The sequence below is a fragment of the Caretta caretta genome, chromosome 9 (assembly GCF_965140235.1).
Source record: "Caretta caretta isolate rCarCar2 chromosome 9, rCarCar1.hap1, whole genome shotgun sequence".
NCBI lineage: Eukaryota > Metazoa > Chordata > Testudines > Cheloniidae > Caretta > Caretta caretta.
The window spans coordinates 74,936,261-74,957,890 of record NC_134214.1 but is presented as its reverse complement, the minus strand read 5'-3'; the positions used below and the strand labels follow the sequence as shown (position 1 = coordinate 74,957,890).

Sequence of the window (21,630 nt, the reverse complement as noted above, 5' to 3'; positions counted from 1 at the left end):
AGCGCGAGCGACCGAGACCAGCTAGAGTCGCCTCTCAATCTGGCCAAGTTCTCGGAAGCCCTCCGTCGTATGCCCACTAATAAGTCTCCAGGCATGGACGGGCTGACTGTGGAGTTCTACCACGTGTTTTGGGACGTCCTCGGCCCAGACCTAGTCACCGTCTAAACCAAGTCTCTGCAGAGCGGGGTCCTCCCTCTTTCGTGCAGGCGAGCTGTGCTCACCTTATTGCTGAAGAAGGGGGACCTCCGCGATTTACGAAATTGGTGTCCCGTCTCGCTCCTCAGCACGGACTACAAAATCGTAGCGAAAGCAATTTTGCTGCGGCTAGGGTCTGTGCTGGCGGACATGATCCACCCAGACCAGACCGACACTGTCCCGGACCGCAGTATCTTTGATAACCTATTTCTGGTTCGGGACCTTTTGGAACTCGGGCATAGAGACAGTCTGTCGTTCGCCCTCCTGTCCCTAGATCAGGAGAAGGCGTTCGATAGGGTGGACCACGGGTACCTCCTGAGCACTCTGCGGGCGTTTGGCTTTGGACCCCAGTTTGTGAGTTTTCTCCGGGTGCTGTACGCTTCCGCAGAGTGTCTGGTTAAGCTCAACTGGACCCTGACCGAACCGGTCAGCTTCGGGTGAGGAGTACGGCAGAGGTGCCCCCTCTCGGGCCAGCTGTACGCTCTGGAGATCGAGCCCTTCCTCTGCCTCCTCTGCAGGAGGTTGACAGGGTTGGTGCTGCGGGAGCCGGAGCTGTGGCTGGTCCTGTCGGCATACGCCGATGACGTGCTCCTCGTGGTCCAGGACCCGGGGGACTTGGCGCGGGTGGAGGCTTGCCAGGCCATCTATTTGGCAGCCTCCTCTGCCCGGGTCAACTGGGTCAAGAGCTCTGGCTTGGTGGTATGAGACTGGCGGCAGGCGAGCTCCCTCCCACCCGCGCTTCAGACCATCCGGTGGAGCGCGGGTCCGCTGCTCTACCTCAGCATTTACCTTTCTGCCACGCATCCCTCTCTGCCGGAGAACTGGGAAAATTTAGAGGCCGGGGTGATAGAGCGGCTCCGGAAATGGCCGGGACTACTCCGATGTCTCTCCCTTCGTGGGAGAGCGCTGGTGCTTAATCAACTAATCCTGTCCAAGCTCTGGTACCAGCTCAACACCCTGGTCCCGGCCCCGGGTTTCCTGACCGACCTCTGGACATCGATTCTGGGGTTCTTTTGGTCAGGAATGCACTGGGCTCCTGTATGGGGTTCTTCATCTACCCCTGAAGGAAGGAGGACAGGACCTGAAATGTCTGCACACTCAGGTCCGCGTCTTCTGCCTGCAGGCCCTACAGAGGCTCCTTTATGGTGCGGGCAGTTCGGCGTGGTACATACTGGCGCACGCCTTCCTGCGCCGCATCCGAGGGCTCCGATATGACTGGCAGCTCTTTTATCGCTGTCCGGGAGGTCTTCCACGAGACCTCTCTGAGCTGCCGGTCTTCTACCAGGACCTCCTCCGGACTTGGAAACTGTTTTCAATGACCAGGTCCGTGGCGGCCACCGAGGGGGCAGATCTCCTCGTGGAGCCCCTGCTACACAACCCCCAGCTCCGTGTGCAGGTGGCGGAGTCCTGCTTGATGTGCCAGACTTGATCCTGGCAGAAGTCATGAGAGTCTGAGACCTCCTGGACTACGACCGGGTAGACTGGCTGGATCCCCTGACACTCGCTCAGCGCATGGGGCTCTCCAGACCTCATACCCCCGGCGCGTACTTCAGGAGGCTTTGCCGCCCGCTACTAGAGCTTACCTTGATTGGGTCCTGCTCGAGGCACACCCCGCCCACCCTCTACCCCAGGGCCGCCGGACCTTTTAATTGGACCCCTGTTCCGTAGACCCAATCGACCCCCTCACTCCTTTACGGCGAGCCGGCTGCATGAACTGCAGCCGGTATGCTTCCATACCACGCCAAGGAAACATCTATACACGCTCGTGCTCCACACCCTTCACGCCCTCACCCTAGTGTCCCGCCCTGACACAAAGTGGCAAGACCTTCTGCCACCTTTGGAGGGTGAGCAGCCCCGGTGGGCCAGCCTATATTCCACCTTGCTTCCGAGGCCCATCGGGGACATCAGTTGGCGGCTCCTTCATGGAGCTGTGAGCACAGACACGTACTTGGCGCGGTTCAACCCCATCCCAGATACTTGTCCCTTTTGTGGTGTGAGGGAAACCCTGAAGCGCGTATATTTGGAGTGCGCCAGGCTGCAGCCCCTGTTCCGGCTCCTCACAAATCTTTTATTACGTTTCTGGTTGCATTTTTCCCCTCACCTTTTTATTTATGCACTCCCCATCTGTCGCCTCACAAAGTTGCAGGATCTCCTAGTTAACCTCCTCCTGGCCCTGGCTAAAACGGCCATCTATAAAACCAGAGAGAGGAGGTTGGTCGATGGAGTTTCCTCTGACTGTGGGGCCATTTTCCGATCCTCTGTCCGTTCACATATCCGGGCGGAGTTCTTCTGGGCAGCGTCCACCGACTCCCTTGATGCTTTTGAGGAGCGGTGGGCACTGTCCAAGGCTCTCTGCTCGGTGTCCCCATCCGGCTCCCTTTGTTTTGACCCTTTGATTGGGGGAGAGAGTAAGGGACCGCAGCCCCAGCCATTGCTGCTGCGGACACCACCACCTTAGAGGGGTCCTTTCACACGTGGGTGCACGTGCCCCACCCGGGTTGTCCACCCCACAGCCTGCCCCTTTTGTTGGGTGCTTTCAGAGGAGGGAATTGTTGGTGACTCGGGCATGGCGCCAGGTAACTCGAGGGGGTGCTAGACCTTGAGAGTAGATGAAGCCCCCTCACTCTAGACCACCAGGTAACTCAGAAGGGTGGAAGACCACGAGAGTTGAGGAAGCCCCCCACTCTGGGCCCAGGCAAGCTTGAACACTTCCCTCCCCTGAAGTTAATGAGAAAACAATTGTGATTGGTTGCTGTGTTACACATTGCATATGCTGTTGTTTTGTAAGTGTGTTATGCAAAAAAAAAAAAATTACTCTCCTATATCCTCCATCCATTCATGCCTCCGGGCAGAGTTCCTCTGGGCGGCATCCACTGACTCCCTTGACGCCTTTGAGGAGCAGTGGGCACTGTCCGGGGTTCTCTGCTCGGTGTCCCCGTCCAGTTCCCTTCGTTTGACCCTTTGACCACACTCCTGTCCCTGTTGTTCATTAGTTGTCCCCCGTAATCATTTGGTTTTCCAGGTCCTGTGGACCTCCCTCTGAGGCTGGGGGGGGGATCCTTTAGCAGTGGGCGGGCTTTGCCGGCCCACTTCCTGGATCCCAATAAGATTACTCTCCTATAGTCATCTGGCCTGACCCTGTCACAATTTTTTTTACTGCAAAGTCCTTGGGGAAGGGGCTTCATCTATTCTATATGCTCTGCGGAACTGAGTACATTTGCCACTGGTTTAAAAAATAAATAAAAATTAGTATTAATCATTTTTGCCTGAATTCCACGATACAGCTAATCACCAACCTGCAGTTCTATTTGTGGCTAAAGGTAACTAGTAGCAGTTAGCTCATACATGTTTGGAATGTGCTATGTAAGTGCTAAGTAGTGTTATCAGCAATACTGTTCTGAATAATTTAGGAACATTATGGTTTGATACTTTAAAGAGCTGGCATTTAAGTTTCCCTTGAGGATCCCTTGATATAATTTAAGGAGTTATGATTGAGGTGTGCAAATTTGTTTGATTTCTCTCAGCACTGTAGCAAGAATGTATAAAATGAAGATTTTCAAAAATGCCCAAGGGACTTAGGAGCACAAGATCTGTTGAAATTCTGTACCTGCTTTTGCAAATCTCCCCCTAAATGATTTAGCGTCACAGTTATTTTCATCTGGGGTCTTTAGAACTGGTCGTCTTTGAAAAAAGAGCTCTACTTGGTAGACAGCTTATGAGCACAAGAGCAGTCAATGTTGTCTTCTGATTGAGGCCAATTAGTAATGGCAAAGTTTTGTTAGCATCCCATTACCTCATTTAAAAGACATCACAAGAGTCTAATCTAGGCCTCATTGTGTTCCTGATCTATATTCTGCTCCAGTATTATTTGTGGAGATTTCCATGTTCAGGTCAATGATAAGCAAATGGTATTTTTTAGTGAAATGTATTCCATCTCAATATTGGTCCTGTTCGCTAGGGATAAAAGCTGGAGCATGAATAATTAAATCCAATCAAATATCAGGAAGGTAGAGGATATTCCAGCTTGATTGCCCAGTGAACAGTTTCTTACCTATGTTTTATTGGCAGTGTGTCATCTCAAGTGTCATTATACTTAATAATTCAGAAGAGTCTGGCTACTCAATTTTATATTCCTATTTCAGCCTTTAAATTATTGCCCAGTTACACATTCTTCGATCTAGATGATGCAAAGAGCCTTGTGCATTTGCTTTATTTCTTTATATTCTGACTGCAATTTCTTTGTGTCTTGATGATGCTGAATTAGATAGCTGATGATGAATTATACAGTTTGAGTAGGACTTAAGGAGCACATAGGCTGGTGCTGGCTCTCTGCGCTAAACTGAATTTAATCCCTTTGTGTTTATACATAGTGCAACCGAGCACGCTGGTCTTAACAGAACTACATTAGGTTCCATTTCTCTATTTATAAGAAATTTTCTCTCAGGAACTGGTTCCTACCATCAAAATGCTTGGTGGGCAGGCACTGATGATATAAAAATGTTCAAGTGTCATTTGTATTTATTTAAAAATATAATAAAAGGTCAACATTCAAATGCATTTAGGGAAGGTCTGAAGGGATTTTTTTTTTAAAATCAAATATTTTTTTTTTTATAAAAGTATTCGAAGTGGCTTGAGAAATCCTTCCAAAAAAGAAGGAAGACTGAACACAGGAGACCTAATTTAGACTACTAGGATACAAGACAATGGGGAAAAGTGGAGTTATACTAGGAATGAACTGGGCCAATTGCCTTTCATATTTTTACAGGCTGAACTTCCCACTGGGAGTACTTAACAGGCACACTCATTTCCCTTCTGCAGTACTGAGGTAGAGTTTGTCTGTTATATATACATTAGCTTAACAACAGATGGATGTCTAAGCAACACACATCCACCCACATTTTAGTACATCTCTAGAACACTACAAACATTAAAATCCGTACTTCTCTTGGATATTTTTATGCCAAATTAACTGCTATATTGGTAAAAATTAACAAAACTTTACATGAAAAATATGTATCAATGCACTGACAATTCAGCTTCCCCTCCTCCCCCAACATACTGTAGGTCTCTTACAGCTTTGAGAACCATGCACCTGGCCTGTACCTCAGCTTCTTAAAACACACACCCCTCTGAAGATGTATTTTACAAAAATATTTACTGCCAAACTATGACTAAAAGAAAGGAATATTCATCTCATTTACTCAAAATCTCTCATTATCTGAAACTTGGTTATGTCCCTCAACATGCATCATTTGTATCAAATAGTCTGTTGTTCAGGCAAATAAATTCCACTGCACCCAGCTGTTTGGATAATGATTCTTCTCTCTATATTGCACTTTACAATTTATTCACTATTTAGGAAAAAATTGATTTTAAGTAATCAACAGTATGGTTTATTTTTGAAATCTGGGACTGCAGTAGATTGTTTAGTATTAAACAGCACATGTTCATATGCATGAATTTAACCTTTATTATTAAAGTTGGTTGGCAACATGGTTGTAAGCTAGCAATAATCAGGCTTTTGCAGTGAAGCATGCTACTTTCAGGAGAACAGCATCTAGATTGTCTTCAGTGCAGAAAGCAGGCATATATATTTTCAGTTAGACCGTAAGTAAATTCAGCAAACATATACATGAATTCAAGTATCTGTACTCAACTTCAGCTCTCTGGGAAATCTTCAGCTGAGCTATTGAACCATTTTAACACACTTTTCTACAAAACCAATAGGAAGAGAACTTTCATTCAGATGAAAGTTTTCATTGTCTGAATCATCCCATTCCCAAAACCTCTTCATCAAGGCATTTAATCATTTAAACATATTTTGTGTGTGTGTGATTGACATTTTTATGAATTAGAAATAGAGGACCTGGTCTGAATTAATTGTAAATAAATTTTAAACATTTTAAACGATAAAGCTTAGATTGAATAAAAGGAACTTCTTTATGAAACCCTTAAAGTGGACAGCCATATTTAGGCTCTGATCCTGCCATTTGGTTTCCCACACAGCTCTGATTGCAAGCGAGTAGGGCCCTTGCTAGTAAACTAGCCCCACCTTATAAGTAAGCCATGTGTATTGTACAAAGAGAAAAATAACTGAGAAGGTTTAAGTTTTGTGCTATGATATTAATTACAGAGCATTATTTTGACCTGAGTGCTTATACTGAAAAATTAGAGCATGAGAGATTCATTCAGAGCTATTCCACCAAAAGGAGAGAGAGTTCCTTTTACAACTTAAATTTTTTTTTTAATGCAGAATGTCCTGAACTTTTGAATATGATCTTTGTTTCAGCTCATGACTCCAGCAAAGTCCTACAGTGTCTGACCTACAGTGTCTGAGACTCTTGGGCCTGTCATATATCATTTAATTCTTATTCTTTTTTTCTCTGTAATACCCTGCTCTGAGAGTAGTAGCTGTTATTTAGTAGTTGCCCTGCTGATGCTGGGAAGATAAGCAGCTCTCTTTGAAGTTGATAAATCAGAAAACTATTTCCCTTGGGGACACAAAATTGCAATCCCCATAGGTTAAAACATCCCCTCCATGAAATTTAGCCAGCCTGAGCTGTAAGAATCCAGAGGACAATGATGAACCCAGGTCTACCATGTACTGTAAGGCAATACATTATCTACTGAGACTGTGAGCTGTTAAAAATTAATATTTCTTTAACATGATGCTTCAAAATGTCAAGATGCTATTCAGCTATGGCCCCTGTATACCCGTTGATGCCACCTGCTTATTGTGCTGAAAAGGAACTTCTTTTCATACCATAATTTGCAAAATTATCAGGTCTTTGTAATCCAGGTGGTTACTGCCATATTGGTGATGAATCTACTGAACAGTGAGACAAGCAACCCTACAACATGCCTCTCCCTTTTCCCAACACAGTGCTTTAATAAGGCCCTGGTTGCATACAAAGTTTCCATTGACTTAAAAGGGGAGGAATTGGGGACACAAGAATGTAGTATCTGGTTTTAAACATCTGGTTGTACTGATTTTTACAGGTTAGTAATGATTAAAAATATAGAAACTGAGAACTTTATGTAGGAAAATGAATTCGTTAACCTTTATTTCATTTCTCCAGATTCCCAAACCTGATCGACTTAGAAAAATATCCTTGAGTCTAGTAGACAAATTTACCAAAGGTAAATAGCCCTTTACTCTGACCAATTGGGTCAATATAGATACATTTTTTTTATAACCATTGACTCAATTTCTTAAAGGTTTTGCCAAACTATATAAGATAAAGTAATGAAAAGTTATTACTACTTAAACTAACAAAGCGTGCATATGAGGATAGATTCAAAAGCTTTAAAGGACAAAAAAGATTAGGGAAGAAACCCTTGATGCAGATATACAGGATAAATAAATTAAAACAACTTTAAGCAAAAAAGATTAATTTAACTATCAAATAACCACATAAAATTGGTCACAGTTTACTTAAATGTGAACCAAAGATGAGCCAAAGCAAGTTCTATAAACTATCTGTAGTTAAGTTAGAATATTCTATGGCACAAATTTTCACAAAAAAGTTAAGGCAGAGACCAACATTTATATAAAAATAGCTGGGCAGGTTTCTAAAGAAGGAAATAACCATTTTTCATTATGAGTTTTGTTAACATAAGATTATAAATACCCTTATATATACAGACAAGATCAATAAAAGTGGATGGAATATTTCACTTGGCATCCATCTTTCAAATAAACCAAGATCATATATCCTGGATCTTAATAGAGGTACTCAAGTTCAAGATTGGTAAATCTTTTTGCTACACATACTGATACATACAATAAAAATGCAATATAAATATTGATTTTCACAGAGAAATTCAGTATTATACTAAATTTACAAAACTTGCCAAATTGGCTCAAAAGGACATCATATTAAGTTAAAGAGAATGAGTTACCTTAACACTTTGTAGGCAAATTAAAATAGCATACCAGCTTATATAGTAACACTTAAACTTTCAGTGAAGTCACCTTTTTCAAACTTTAGTGAAACTAAAGTGGACTCTGTCTTGGTTGAAGATTGTTTAAACTCTTCATGAGTGCAGCACAGTTTGTGTGCTGAGATTACTTAGGTGTAGTATTATACTGGGCTTTTCAAGATAGTTTTAAGCCTAAACCTAGCAGCATTATTCTGAATTATGAAAGATTAACTATAATCAATATTTATATGGATGAGTTCAATTTAATCCAAAAGTATGTCTTGAATATGAGAAACAACAAAAATGAGGTGGTAGTTACCTGTTACAACTGATATTTACTTTACAAGTATTGCATTTGGAATTTCCTCAAGTGAAAATGCCTTTGATGGTGCTAATGTGAGTGAATCATATTTAACTTAGTGTTTTATATCTATATGTGTGTACACACACACAAAACACACACAAATGATGTATGTAATAAACTTAGTAAATTGTATTTAATTTCTATGAGAGCACAGTTTATCATAAGACACATTTTCAATGGAGTTTCCATAATTTTATACTTTTCATTTTATAATATTTAAGCACTTCCACCTTCCAAAAGCCAAATTTTCCACTTAAGAGATCCTTCGCATTCAGTTTATATCCATGCTTTATTGAATTAAAACCCAAATATTTTTTAAAAAGTTTGTTAATTTTGTTGATTCAACTGACATGTTTATGTGCACCTGACTTTCTCCCCACACCTAACACCTTTTAATTTTTTTTTTTTTAAAAACAGTCTGCAAACTATTTCATGGGTTGTTGGGAAATTACAAGGGCACTTTTCTTTTTGATGTGAAACTTTTATAGGCAGTTTGGTCTGCACTTGGCCCCAAATCCTGATCCAGTTAAAATTGAGAGCTTTGCCACTGATTATTCTTAGACTAGGATTTGACCCTTTATTGCATGCAAATAAAAATACTCTCTTTCTGTGCAGACAAGTGTAGACGCAAACAAAAACTAAAGATAGATTAGTTTAATCCCATATAGTGATGTACCCATTAGATTTTAAATCTTAAACTCTTTTCAGTTTGTAGCTGAGATTCATCACTTGGCTGCTCTCCATCACAGAAATTAATTTGTTTTATGTTAGGAAATGTCACATTAGTCCTTTGGCACTGATTGAGCTCTCTAAGTGCAATATCTATTGCCTGCAATAGCTGCACCAAACACATCACAGCTATTTACTATCTTAACAGTATTTGAACCCAGAAGATGGTAACATTTCCACTGACCCTAACATATACATGCCATATTTTCTTCCCCATATTGTAGACTCAAAGGTCAGGGACCATCACGATCATCTAGTCTGACCTCCTGCACATCGCAGGCCACAGAACCTCACCCTCCCACTCCTGTAATAGACCCATAACCTCTGGCTGAGTTACTGAAGTCCTCAAATCATGATTTAAAGACTTCCAAGTTGCAGAGAATCCACCATTTACACGAGTTTAAACCTGAAAGTGACCCATGCCCCATGCTGCAGAAGAAGGCAAAAAAACCCCAAGGTCTCTGCCAATCTGACCCTGGGGAAAATTCCATCCGGATCCCAAATATGGCTATCTGTTAGACCCTGAGCACATGGGGAAGACCCACCAGCCAGACACCTGGGAAAGAATTCTCTATTGTAACTCAGACCCCTCCCCATATAGTGTCCCATCACCAGCCATTGGAGATATTTGCTGCTAGGAGTCATGTCATCATTCATTGCTTTCCTTTGTCAAAAGTTTGAGTAGCTTGGAAGAGAAAAAAAAAAAAAAAGGGAAAACTAAAGAAAAATATACAAAACTAAAAAGCATAAATCTTAAATGCAACACAAACACTTTACTAAAAATGAGTATAAAGCTGAAGGAAAATATGTCTATTGAAAGTTATTGCCCATTATAAAGTTAAAAAACAAAAAAAGTTCACATTTTTTGATGTGGTCTTAAGGTGGTATTATGTTTCAGAGGTAGTATGTGTAAAATGTAACACAGGATTCTAAAGGACTTATTCAGTGATACAGTGAAAATGCTTAACATTACCACAGAAATTACCAGAAAGCATTCACCTTAAAGGAACATTCTTTTAATATTTCTTGATTAGAGATTTGCTTTTTTGTTAAATCACACTTTTTTTTGTATCTTGCATCCTCTAAGCAGAATGCTAGCCATTTTTGGTCACAGGGAAACAGGCTTTTAGATTTGAGTAAAACTGTGGGTTCTGCTTTGGTGAAATGTGGTACAGTGCAATCTGCCAAAGGTTGTTCCAGTCTTCTGGTACAATTTAGTTTTTTGCCCATAGCTTTTTTGAGGCTGCAAAATTTGGTCAGCCAGTGTGGTAAAATATTAACTTGCTGGACAAATCAGATGCCAAAATGTGGCATTGATGCCTTCTGACGAGTAGTTAGTCAGAGATTTTGTTCCAGCCATTTTCTGACTTTGATCAGAAATTTGATAACTGATTAACTCATGCAGTCTTGGATTTTTAGACAAAGAAAGCAGAACCTCATATTAAAGTTGAAAGAATGCTTCAAAGATAAAGATACACTGTTCTATAAATAAGCCAGCCTACTGTATAACTGGTTGTTGCTGACAGGTCTGGGTAGTGGAACTGGAGGTAGTAAAGTACAGTACAGTAAATTAAGCTTTTGGTTGTAATGTTATCAGTAAACTAAATTTTGATTTTTCAGATGCTCTGCTTAATTTTCCATTCATGTGCATTAATTATTTTCTTTCCTCATGCCATCAGAATCCTGAGAGCGAGAATCTGCTATGGTTAAGTGCCAATGGGAAAAGCAGCACTACCCAACTAGTTTTTAAAGGGTTAATGCTTACTAATATGGTAACAATAGTACAGTTCTGCTATTAGATAGGTGACCACTGTGCAGCAGTAAGTTCCACAATAAGATTTTCAACACACATATTCCTGCCATATAATTCTGATTGTATAACTGCATTGTTATTTGACACCCATACTCTCTCTTCATTTGGTGGGTAGAGGTGATTAACTGCTTCCTAATTTAAGCTGGCATGTTACATTTTTGGTTTATCTCCTTATTTTGCTCCCCACTTTGTCTCTGAGGAGCTGCAAAGCTCTTTTTTTCTTATCATTTTTAGTACTGACTTCGGTCACACAAAAGGTACTTTAATATTAAAGTCCAATGCTACTCTCAAAAGTGACTACTTAAGAAAAGGAACACCTTCTTAATAGATCAATTCTCCATGTGTATTTAAAGCCTTACCTGCTTAATTTACTGACTAGAAATATTCATTACTACTCACTCCTGTTAGCACTGTAGGCAATACAGGAAACATTTTCAGGAAATGAAGACAAGCATCTCTCAAGGGTACAACTTTCCCTAGGTATAGCAAGTTGACTAGCATGAGACATACTTTCATTTCTCCCTACAGGTAGATAGCGCCTTATTGCTGGTTTAAAATGCATGTCTGTTATCAATTGCCTTTTTTCATGTTAGGCTTTTTCCAAGTAGGATACAGTAACTCCCCACTTAACATCCTCCCGCTTAACATTGTTTTGAACTTACATCCCTTCTCCATTACAGAACATGCTTGTTTAAAGTTGTGCAATGCTCCGCTATAACGTCGTTTGGCCGCCTGCTTTGTCCACGGCTGGTAGCCCACCTATCAGCACCCCCACGCACCCCCCCCAGCGCCTCCCACCTGCTGGCGGACCCCGCGGATCAGCGCCTTCCCTCTGTTCCCCCCGCCTCCTAGCCAGAGCAATCAGCTGGTTTGCGGTGCTCAGGAGGCAGGAGAAAGGACGCAACGCGCAGGCTCCCTCTCCCTCCCCTGCCTCCTCAACGCCGCAAACCAGCTGATTGCTGTGGGCAGGAGGCAGAGGAGGCTGCGCGCCAAGTTCTCCCTCCATCCCCCTCCCCCCTGCCTCCTGAACGCCGCAAACCAGCTGATTGCCATGGGCAGGAGAGGGAGAAGCGAGGACGCAACGCACGGAGTAAAGGGGGAGGAGAAGAGGTGGGTTAAGGGTGGGGGTTTGGGGGAAGGGATGGAGTGGGCGGGCCAAGGGTTGAGCCCCCCGTCCCTGGCAAAGTCAGTGCCTATGCTTGCAAGAGGAGCAGGGGGACAATCTACCCTCTTCCATTCTCTGACTCCACCACCTCAACCAAGTTTCATACTCAGCAATGATGACTGTAGTATTAAATTGCTTGTTTAAAATTGTTTAAAATGTATATAATGCCTTTTGTCTGGCAAAAAAAAAAATCCCTGAAACCTAACCCTGCCCCTATTTAAATGAATTCTTACGGGGAAATTGGATTTGCTTAACATCATTTAGCTTAAAGTTGCATTTTTCAGGAACATGACTACAATGTTAAGTGAGGAATTACTGTATACTCTTCTATAATCCACGTTGCAAAAGATGTGTCAGGAATAAACAATGTCTCTAAAGTCATCCCTCACTGACAAAGCAGGAAGTTGATGGAAGGTTCTTCAACTCATGGCACTCTTGCTGTATCTGTTGTTTAACTTTATGATCCAAAGAAGTGAAATGGCTGCTTTTTAATACTTCCTCTGTGGTACCATAGTACCAGCTATGATTATTTCTCCCATTTTTTATGGAAAAATAAATCCTCCTTGCAATCTATAGTGCAGTGGAAGATGAATTAGCATCTGCCTCTGAACAAAGGAAATAATTGTAAACCAAAATCCTAAAAATGTCCAAGATCAACAGAGCCATCATTGCTTTCTGTCAGCTGGAGAATACCTAGAATTCATTCAGGAGACGAACATCAAGGTGTTCTCTTCTGGGCATTAGACACAGATCAGCTAGCTATCATGACAAATTTAGCTGGAAGTATGTATGGACAATATGACGTCTTAGGACCAAATTCTGCCCTATCTTTCATGGTCACAATTCTCTATTATTTAAGTGAATAGAATATGCACCCATTGAGGTCGGGACTGAATTTGGCCAAGACTATAGCCCTGTGTTTGATCACAGAACTGGAGAAGCACCTTCCAACCTCACCCTCCACAAACATTTAATATGAATGTTAAATTCATAAGCTTTCGTGAGCTATAGCTCACTGTATAGGATGCATGCAGTGTTTTCCACTGCATGCATTCGATGAAGTGAGCTGTAGCTCACGAAAGCTTATGCTCAAATAAATTTGTTAGTCTCTAAGGTGCCACAAGTACTCCTTTTCTTTTTGCGGATACAGACTAACACGGCTGCTACTCTGAAACCTAGTGTAAAAGGTGAAATTGCAAAAAGATTCATAGACCACAAAATTAAGAATTAGCTTTAAGAAGATGCTGCCTTTTGTCATAACATGTCAAGAAGTAACAGGGAATTAAGGTCCAAGTTTTGGAGCATGAGGGCCAGACACCACATTTTAAATTTTTTCAGTAAAGCTTCCTGAAAACATGAGGGTTTATTGTCAGTTGCTGGATCTTCCTATCTAGAGAAAGTACAGTTAATAACCCAGAGCAGAAAACCTATCATAAATCACACCTATTGTCTTAGGGTGTATAGTAATGTAAATTAAATGTATAATATATTTAAATACAGTACAGTGATTGTTTCTCACAGTACTGGGTTGAAATGACTGTCAGATTTAGGGCTGGAAGGAAGTTAATACATTAACACCATATTTATGATAGAATACATTTGTCCCTCAGAAAAAGTTCTGACGGCAGTTTGTTGAACACCTAGGAACAGGAATTCAGTTTAAGAGAGAAGATGGACAGAGGGTGCAAGCTCTGCATTGATTTTCCTTTTTGGACATTTAAGACTGTTTTCATTTAGAAAGACCAGATTGTTCAACCCTTACTCCCATTATACAGTAAATAGTCTCATTAATTTCAGTGGGACTACTACAGAATAAGGTACCATTCAGCGTAAGGGTGAAAGAATCTAGCTCTCAAGCTGGTGTGACCTAAGGTTTTAGTGAGGCCAGTTTGTAAAGATTCAGACTAGAAATTACCAAGTTCTAGCTGTATGCCGCAGTACTGTTTACCATACTGAACTTATTTGAATGTGTCAGGGTGAATGTATTTATTCAAATGAGATGTGAGATTTAGTATGAATGAGCGCTGAGAAAGGATAAGTTAGCAGAGAGTGGCTAAAGCTATCAGGCACACAGTTTAGAAACTTCAGCTAAATTTATTCTTTGTCAGCATCTGGAGTCTGCTGGTGGAATGACACAATGTATTAAATTGGGCTAATTACTCAATGAATCACGCTGAGGAAATTTGTGGGGCCCAGATTCCAACACTAAAACAGCTTCGGAGGGAGACGGGATGAAAACTGTCCTTGGCTGACAGCACTGTTGCAATGAAATAGAGTATAGTTTGTAGAAAATCCATGTAGCTGATTCTTGAATCTTCATGAACCAGAGCCTTTACTGTTCAGGTTTTATAAAATGAAGTGAAATAAAAACATCACTATGACTGTAGAACTCTAAATATTGGTGTAACATTATCTAATTCCATCACTATAGTAAGAATACCAGAAACAGTTGCCTTCTCCAGCAATCAAGAGTTTCCAGTAAAAGCCTAATGGTTTACAACATTTAGGTCTGCTTCTGTACATTAGTAATTTATTGAAGCCAATTAAATTTATTCACTTCGTCTTCCAAGTGTTTTTCAGACATTTTTATGAGATAATGGGATACTCAACAAGTTGCACTTATATACCAATATGCACCTTAGTTTAATCTTTTAATTCAGATTTTTTCAGGGGTCCAAGAACAACTCTGCCCATTTGCCCATAACAAGCTCATTTTTCCATCTGGATTCCCAATTTTCAGTCCACCTACCTGAGTTAGAAGGGGCAAGGGAAAAGGCAATGATCACAAACAGGACTGGTGAATATTACATGACAAGCAACGCTGAAATGTTACCTGGCTGTGTAACTGCAATTTATTTTCCATTCTTGGATCCCTGCTCAGAATAGATTTTGCTACAAAGCAAGAATTATTCTGGAAAATTATAAATGACCTTAATCAAGGCTGTGATGCTAAAAACTAGAACTTTTTCCATGTAGCTTTATCACTTGCCAAAAACAAAGTTCCATATTCCTTGTCACCACAAGTTGCAGTCATATCACATCACATTCAACCTTCAACAAGGTCTGCCTAGTTAACCCAGGTTTTTGTTGACTGAATGATATCAGGTAACAAAATGCAGTTATCTTGAAATGCACACCTGTTAGGCAGTCTAAGATTGTGTGTGTATATATATATATATATATATATTATTTTTCTCCAAAGATCACAAACTGTCTGAGGCATTTTTCTCTGATAAAGACGACAAGCTGAATGAGGTATCATCAGGCTCTGGAGATACATGATTGAAATCCATCTCTTCTAATTCAGGAGGTAAATCTGACAGCAGTGCCTATGTTTAAAAAAAAAACAACTTTTTTTAATATTAGTATTTGGACACGTTTTTCAAGTTTCATGTTAACTCATTAAGTACTTTGTACAGTAAAGGATCACTTTTTATGATTTTTTCACTGAAAATGGTGAAATTTCCAACACTAAAGGAGAAACAGAATGCTGTCCAAAAATGATGTAACCACTGTACTATTGCCAGATAACAAGCTTACTGCTGGCAAGCACAGAGGAAAACAGTGATATCTCAGCTATAAAATGAAAACATAATAAGTGATGGCAAATTACCATATTTCAAAATAGAAACTACTGTATCCTGAGATGCATACATAGGAGGCTATCCAAAGGTGAACCTCCCACCATCAGTAGTTGAAGAGGGAAATTCATAATTTAATCTTTTCTTCTTGGGACACAAGAAAAATGCCTTAATATACTGGTCAGTGACTCCTTTCTACTCCTACAATGTCTGTTCATCACAGTGATATATTCTATATTGTAGTTCTTCCATTAACAGTAACACTTTTCTAGTTTGTATGGCATATATTTATTTTAGATTTTCTTTGTACCTTAGAGTGAATACATTCAAGGACAAACTAAAGAAGTTTAGCCACTACATTTTTTTTCCGAACAAAGACATTTTTAGGATGATTATATTTTACAATACATATGCAGACTTGCTAATTGTTTCAGTTACAATAAATGCTACAAACCATACCCTTTGCTCACAAAGAAAAAGAAAGAAACTACATATAGTGAAGGATTCCCAGAATGTTTTCATGAAATTAGACCCTGTTCTGTGGTTTATATGATGTAACAAATGAATAGCTTGGCTCTGTACTATTGATTTATAGGTGTGTCAGAAGCAGAAACTATAATTTTTTAAGAAATACTGACAGTTGGCTTATATAAGATAAATGTCTGGACTTACTGTTTAAATTTGGAGAACTTATTTTTATTGTCAATATTTATATTAAGATAGTACCAGTTGGGATTGGGGCCCCGTTGTGCTGGGGTCTATACAAACACAGATGAGACAATCCCTGCCTTGGAGGGCTTACAGTCTAAAGATTTGAACAGACAGGTATTTTCTTGGGGCCTTGATAGTTCCAAATATGAAAGGAACTGTACTGAATTGCACTGACTTCAAAAGCAGATTGATGTCCAATGTTATTTCTAGTATTATAGTATGTTAAAAATTCATTTGAAAAATGTGATTATTTTAATGCACAATTACCTCAAGATTTAAATTTTTCAAGTATGACAATGAATTACTGTATTATAATAACTATATAAAAAAGGGAATATATAAGACCATCTCTACGGATCTGATCCTACATCATGTGAGTAAGGGACATGGGACTGGGCCATATGTACAACATCATTAGTAGTTTGCTGTAATTGATGTTTCAGTTTCATAGTTTGCGACACCTCCAAGACTCCAAATTAAGCTTTATTGTACATTGTCAGCTGTGCTCATTCCTTAAATTAAATACTGTAATAAACAAGGAGCATTATTACTTTAAAAGAAATTATTAGAATGTATAAATTTAGCTTCAAAATGTTGCACTATTTTTTAACATCAAAAGCTATGTAACAAAAAGAGATATTGGAGATTTGATATTTTTTGTACAGCAGTATTCATTTACTGTTTGTGGATGATCCCCACAACTTACAGTTTGTGACTGGAAAGCTGAACAAACCTACACACACCCCTGAATCAGTATTCAGCCTGTGCACATAAACCCTGATCCAACAATGTACCAAAGCATGTGCTTAAAGTGAAGTAATATATTAAAATGTTTTGCTAGATTGGGGCCACAGTTCCACCTAACAAACTGAGGAGGAAAATGGTAATGTTTTTATGAATGACTAGAAGAAACTCTACTATCTTATTGGTATCACATTATGCGTTACCACAGAACACCAGATCCTCAGCAGGTATACGTCTACACTGACATCCCTGGAGACTACACTACATCAGCTGAAGATCTGGCCTTCCGAAAGCCACTTGACACGGTACAAAAATACTGATCCCTCAGAGCAAACTAAGACTAAAGAGCGTAGTTAAGACACTGGCAGAAATTGAGGAGATCTGGTTTTAATTCCCAGTTCTGCCACAGACTTCTTATGTAACCTTGGGCAAGTCGCTTTTTGGTCTGGGCCTCAGTTCCCTCTCTGGAAAATGAAGATAATACTTTCGCTCTCTTATCCTTTGCCTGTATTGTCTGTCTAGACTGCAGAATGTCAGGGGCAGGAACAGTCTTACTGTGGGGATGTCTACACTGCAATTAAACATCTGAGGCTGGCTCGCGTCAACTGGCTTGGGATGTGAGGCTGTAAAATTGCAGTGTAGACATTTGGGCTCAGATTAGAGCCCAGGCTGCGGCACCCACCCCTCACAGAGTCCCACGAGTATTTAATTGTAGTGTAGACATACCCTATGTGTCCATACAGTGTTGATCACCATAGGGCCCCAATCTAAGTTGGGGCCTGTAAACACTACCATAATATAAGTAAGTACAAAAATGACAAAAGAAAAAATGTCTGACATAGTTTCTGCCTACTTCTTAGACTTACCTGCTGCTGTTCTTTATCATCTGATTTAATAGCAAGTATCAAGCTCCTAGTGAATGTCTGTAGTTCAAAATATTTCTGTTTGTGATTCTCCAGTTCATTTTCAATGAACCTAACTTCTTCATTCTGAGGGGAAAAAATAGATATAATTCTCCAAATAATAATTAGTATTGGATAAAATTATGATATTAAATGTACCTATATTAAAATAAAAAGGAATAATAATGAGTTTCTTATTGTTATGATAAAAGTAAAATAGGGTAAAACCAAATAATTCTAGAGAATAAAGATTTCCTGTGAAAGTATCATCATGGAAAAATTCCTCACTGTCTGATTTTATTACTTTGGTTTGATAATTAGGCATTAAGACAGAACAAGGCATGTTTTATAAGGCTTTAGAAATTAACACAATTGGGGCATTCTAACTGGCTGTGAGTGATGTCATACTAGGCTTATAATGCCCAGTAAATGCATAGGCCAAACCATTTCTTCTGATCCTATATAAACTCAATTTATTTATTTGACATATACAATCAATGATGTTCAAGGCACGAAGACCTCCAGAAAGCGGAGTCATTTTGCATATTAACTCCATGCAGAATATCAATCACACTACAGACAAAGCATTTCAGGGGAATTACTGTACACCTCTAGAGCACTTTTAATAAGCACTGTCTTTTGGCCCCAGAGAGGAGAATCTTCTCTATCACCTTAAAGGAAGTTTCTACCTCTCTCCCTCGCAAAGTTAGTCTTGAAAATGTAAACCAACTGTGAGACACAGACAGCAGCTAGGCTCCTCTACTGCCGCAGGAAGCTTGAAATGGGAAGAATTGAGGGAAAAATCCCTAAAATTCCCTAATTCCATGGCACCCAGAAAAACACGTGTTATGTGGAGTCAGCTAAGTTTGTACACCAAAGGATCACCTCAATAACCTTCCTCAAAATCCAAAAGCCAGCCATGTAAATAGTGATGCATTCACAGTAAACTGTTTTGTTTGGAGAATGGGAAGATAATTTTTTCAAAGGCTCACCCAAAATACTAACGCTTGTCTGCTTAACTTTCTGAGGTTGGGACTGAGCCAGACACTGCTCATTCAGACAGCTACTGAGCCACAAGTTGGATGCACTATTGCTGCTCCTGGCACCAATCCACCAGCTGCTCCAATAGAGTACAAGGAGAAGAGCTGGGATCAAGCTGGTGCTACACAGAGTGGAGGTCTTGAAGCCTGCCTCTTTTCCACCACTGTTTGCCTGCCTATAGTTTGCAGATAGTATCATCTTAGATGTGATCACAGGATATTAGAGAGACAGTGTGGGTGAGGTAATACCTTTTATTAGTCCAATCACAGATATTACTTCATCCACCTTGTCTCTCATTGTTTACAGAGACAGTATTAGAGGGGAGTCTATAAACTGTTTTCCCCTACCAACCCTGACTCCTTCCCAAGAAAACCCTCTTCTTTATCTGCTCCTGTACTAATTAGGAGACACCAACCCACCTAATTCAAAAGCCAAAGCCAAAAGCCAAAGAGTAGTCATCCCTAACCAATAACCTAGCCCATCATTGGAGGGGACCTGCCAAACCACTCCACAGCCAATTTATTGCCACCAATGCCGATAAAGGAATGAATCTTTACACATTTAACTCCCCTTTCCATGGTTGAGTTCATGGTTGGTTGAGTTCAGGATCCTGACACAGGGAAGAAAGGTAAGCAGCAGGATACGGACCCTGGACTTCAGGAAAGCAGACTTCGCCTCCCTCAGGGAACGGATGGGTAGGATCCCCTGAGGGACTAACATGAAGGGGAAAGGAGTCCAGGAGAGCTGGCTGTATTTCAAGGAATCCCTGTTGAGGTTACAGGGACAAACCATCCCGATGTGTCGAAAGAATAGTAAATATGGCAGGCGACCAGCTTGGCTTAACGGTGAAATCCTAGCGGATCTTAAACATAAAAAAGAAGCTTACAAGAAGTGGAAGGTTGGACATATGACCAGGGAAGAGTATAAAAATATTGCTCGGGCATGTAGGAATGAAATCAGGAGGGCCAAATCGCACCTGGAGCTGCAGCTAGCGAGAGATGTCAAGAGTAACAAGAAGGGTTTCTTCAGGTATGTTGGCAACAAGAAGAAAGCCAAGGAAAGTGCGGGCTCCTTACTGAATGAGGGAGGCAACCTAGTGACAGAGGATGTGGAAAAAGCTAATGTACTCAATGCTTTTTTTGCCTCTGTCTTCACTAACAAGGTCAGCTCCCAGACTGCTGCACTGGGCATCACAACATGGGGAATAGATGGCCAACCCTCTGTGGAGAAAGAGGTGGTTAGGGACTATTTAGAAAAGCTGGACATGCACAAGTCCATGGGGCCGGACGAGTTGCATCCGAGAGTGCAAAAGGAATTGGCGGCTGTGATTGCAGAGCCGTTGGCCATTATCTTTGAAAACTCATGGCGAACGGGGGAAGTCCCGGATGACTGGAAAAAGGCTAATGTAGTGCCAATCTTTAAAAAAGGGAAGAAGGAGGATCCTGGGAACTACAGGCCAGTCAGCCTCACCTCAGTCCCTGGAAAAATCATGGAGCAGGTCCTCAAAGAATCAATCCTGAAGCACTTACATGAGAGGAAAGTGATCAGGAACAGTCAGCATGGATTCACCAAGGGAAGGTCATGCCTGACTAATCTAATCGCCTTCTATGATGAGATTACTGGTTCTGTGGATGAAGGGAAAGCAGTGGATGTATTGTTTCTTGACTTTAGCAAAGCTTTTGACACAGTCTCCCACAGTATTCTTGTCAGCAAGTTAAAGAAGTAGGGGCTGGATGAATGCACTATAAGGTGGGTAGAAAGTTGGCTAGATTGTCGGGCTCAACGGGTAGTGATCAATGGCTCCATGTCTAGTTGGCAGCCGGTGTCAAGTGGAGTGCCCCAGGGGTCGGTCCTGGGGCCAGTTTTGTTCAATATCTTCATAAATGATCTGGAGGATGGTGTGGATTGCACTCTCAGCAAATTTGCGGATGATACTAAACTGGGAGGAGTGGTAGATACGCTGGAGGGCAGGGATAGGATACAGAGGGACCTAGACAAATTGGAGGATTGGGCCGAAAGAAATCTGATGAGGTTCAATAAGGATAAGTGCAGGCTCCTGCACTTAGGACGGAAGAACCCAATGCACAGCTACAGACTAGGGACCGAATGGCTAGGCAGCAGTTCTGCGGAAAAGGACCTAGGGGTGACAGTGGACGAGAAGCTGGATATGAGTCAGCAGTGTGCCCTTGTTGCCAAGAAGGCCAATGCCATTTTGGGATGTATAAGTAGGGGCATAGCGAGCAGATCGAGGGACGTGATCGTCCCCCTCTATTCGACATTGGTGAGGCCTCATCTGGAGTACTGTGTCCAGTTTTGGGCCCCACACTACAAGAAGGATGTGGATAAATTGGAAAGAGTCCAGCGAAGGGCAACAAAAATGATTAGGGGTCTGGAACACATGACTTATGAGGAGAGGCTGAGGGAACTGGGATTGTTTAGTCTGCAGAAGAGAAGAATGAGGG

At 41.2% G+C, this 21,630-nt stretch overlaps 1 protein-coding gene across 3 annotated transcripts in view; it reads right to left on the bottom strand.

The window, feature by feature from the left end:
• Positions 1-14,263: 14,263 nt before the first annotated feature.
• Positions 14,264-21,630, bottom strand: part of HDX (highly divergent homeobox) — an 82,507-nt gene continuing 75,140 nt past the window's right edge. For all 3 annotated transcript variants that reach the window (XM_048863801.2, XM_048863800.2, XM_048863803.2), the window contains 2 exons: positions 18,092-18,214; positions 14,264-15,518 (listed from right to left, as the gene is read on the bottom strand). In XM_048863801.2, the coding sequence (XP_048719758.1) occupies positions 15,393-15,518; positions 18,092-18,214 (249 nt within the window). In that variant the 3' untranslated portion in view covers positions 14,264-15,392. The remainder of the gene's footprint in view (positions 15,519-18,091; positions 18,215-21,630) is intronic.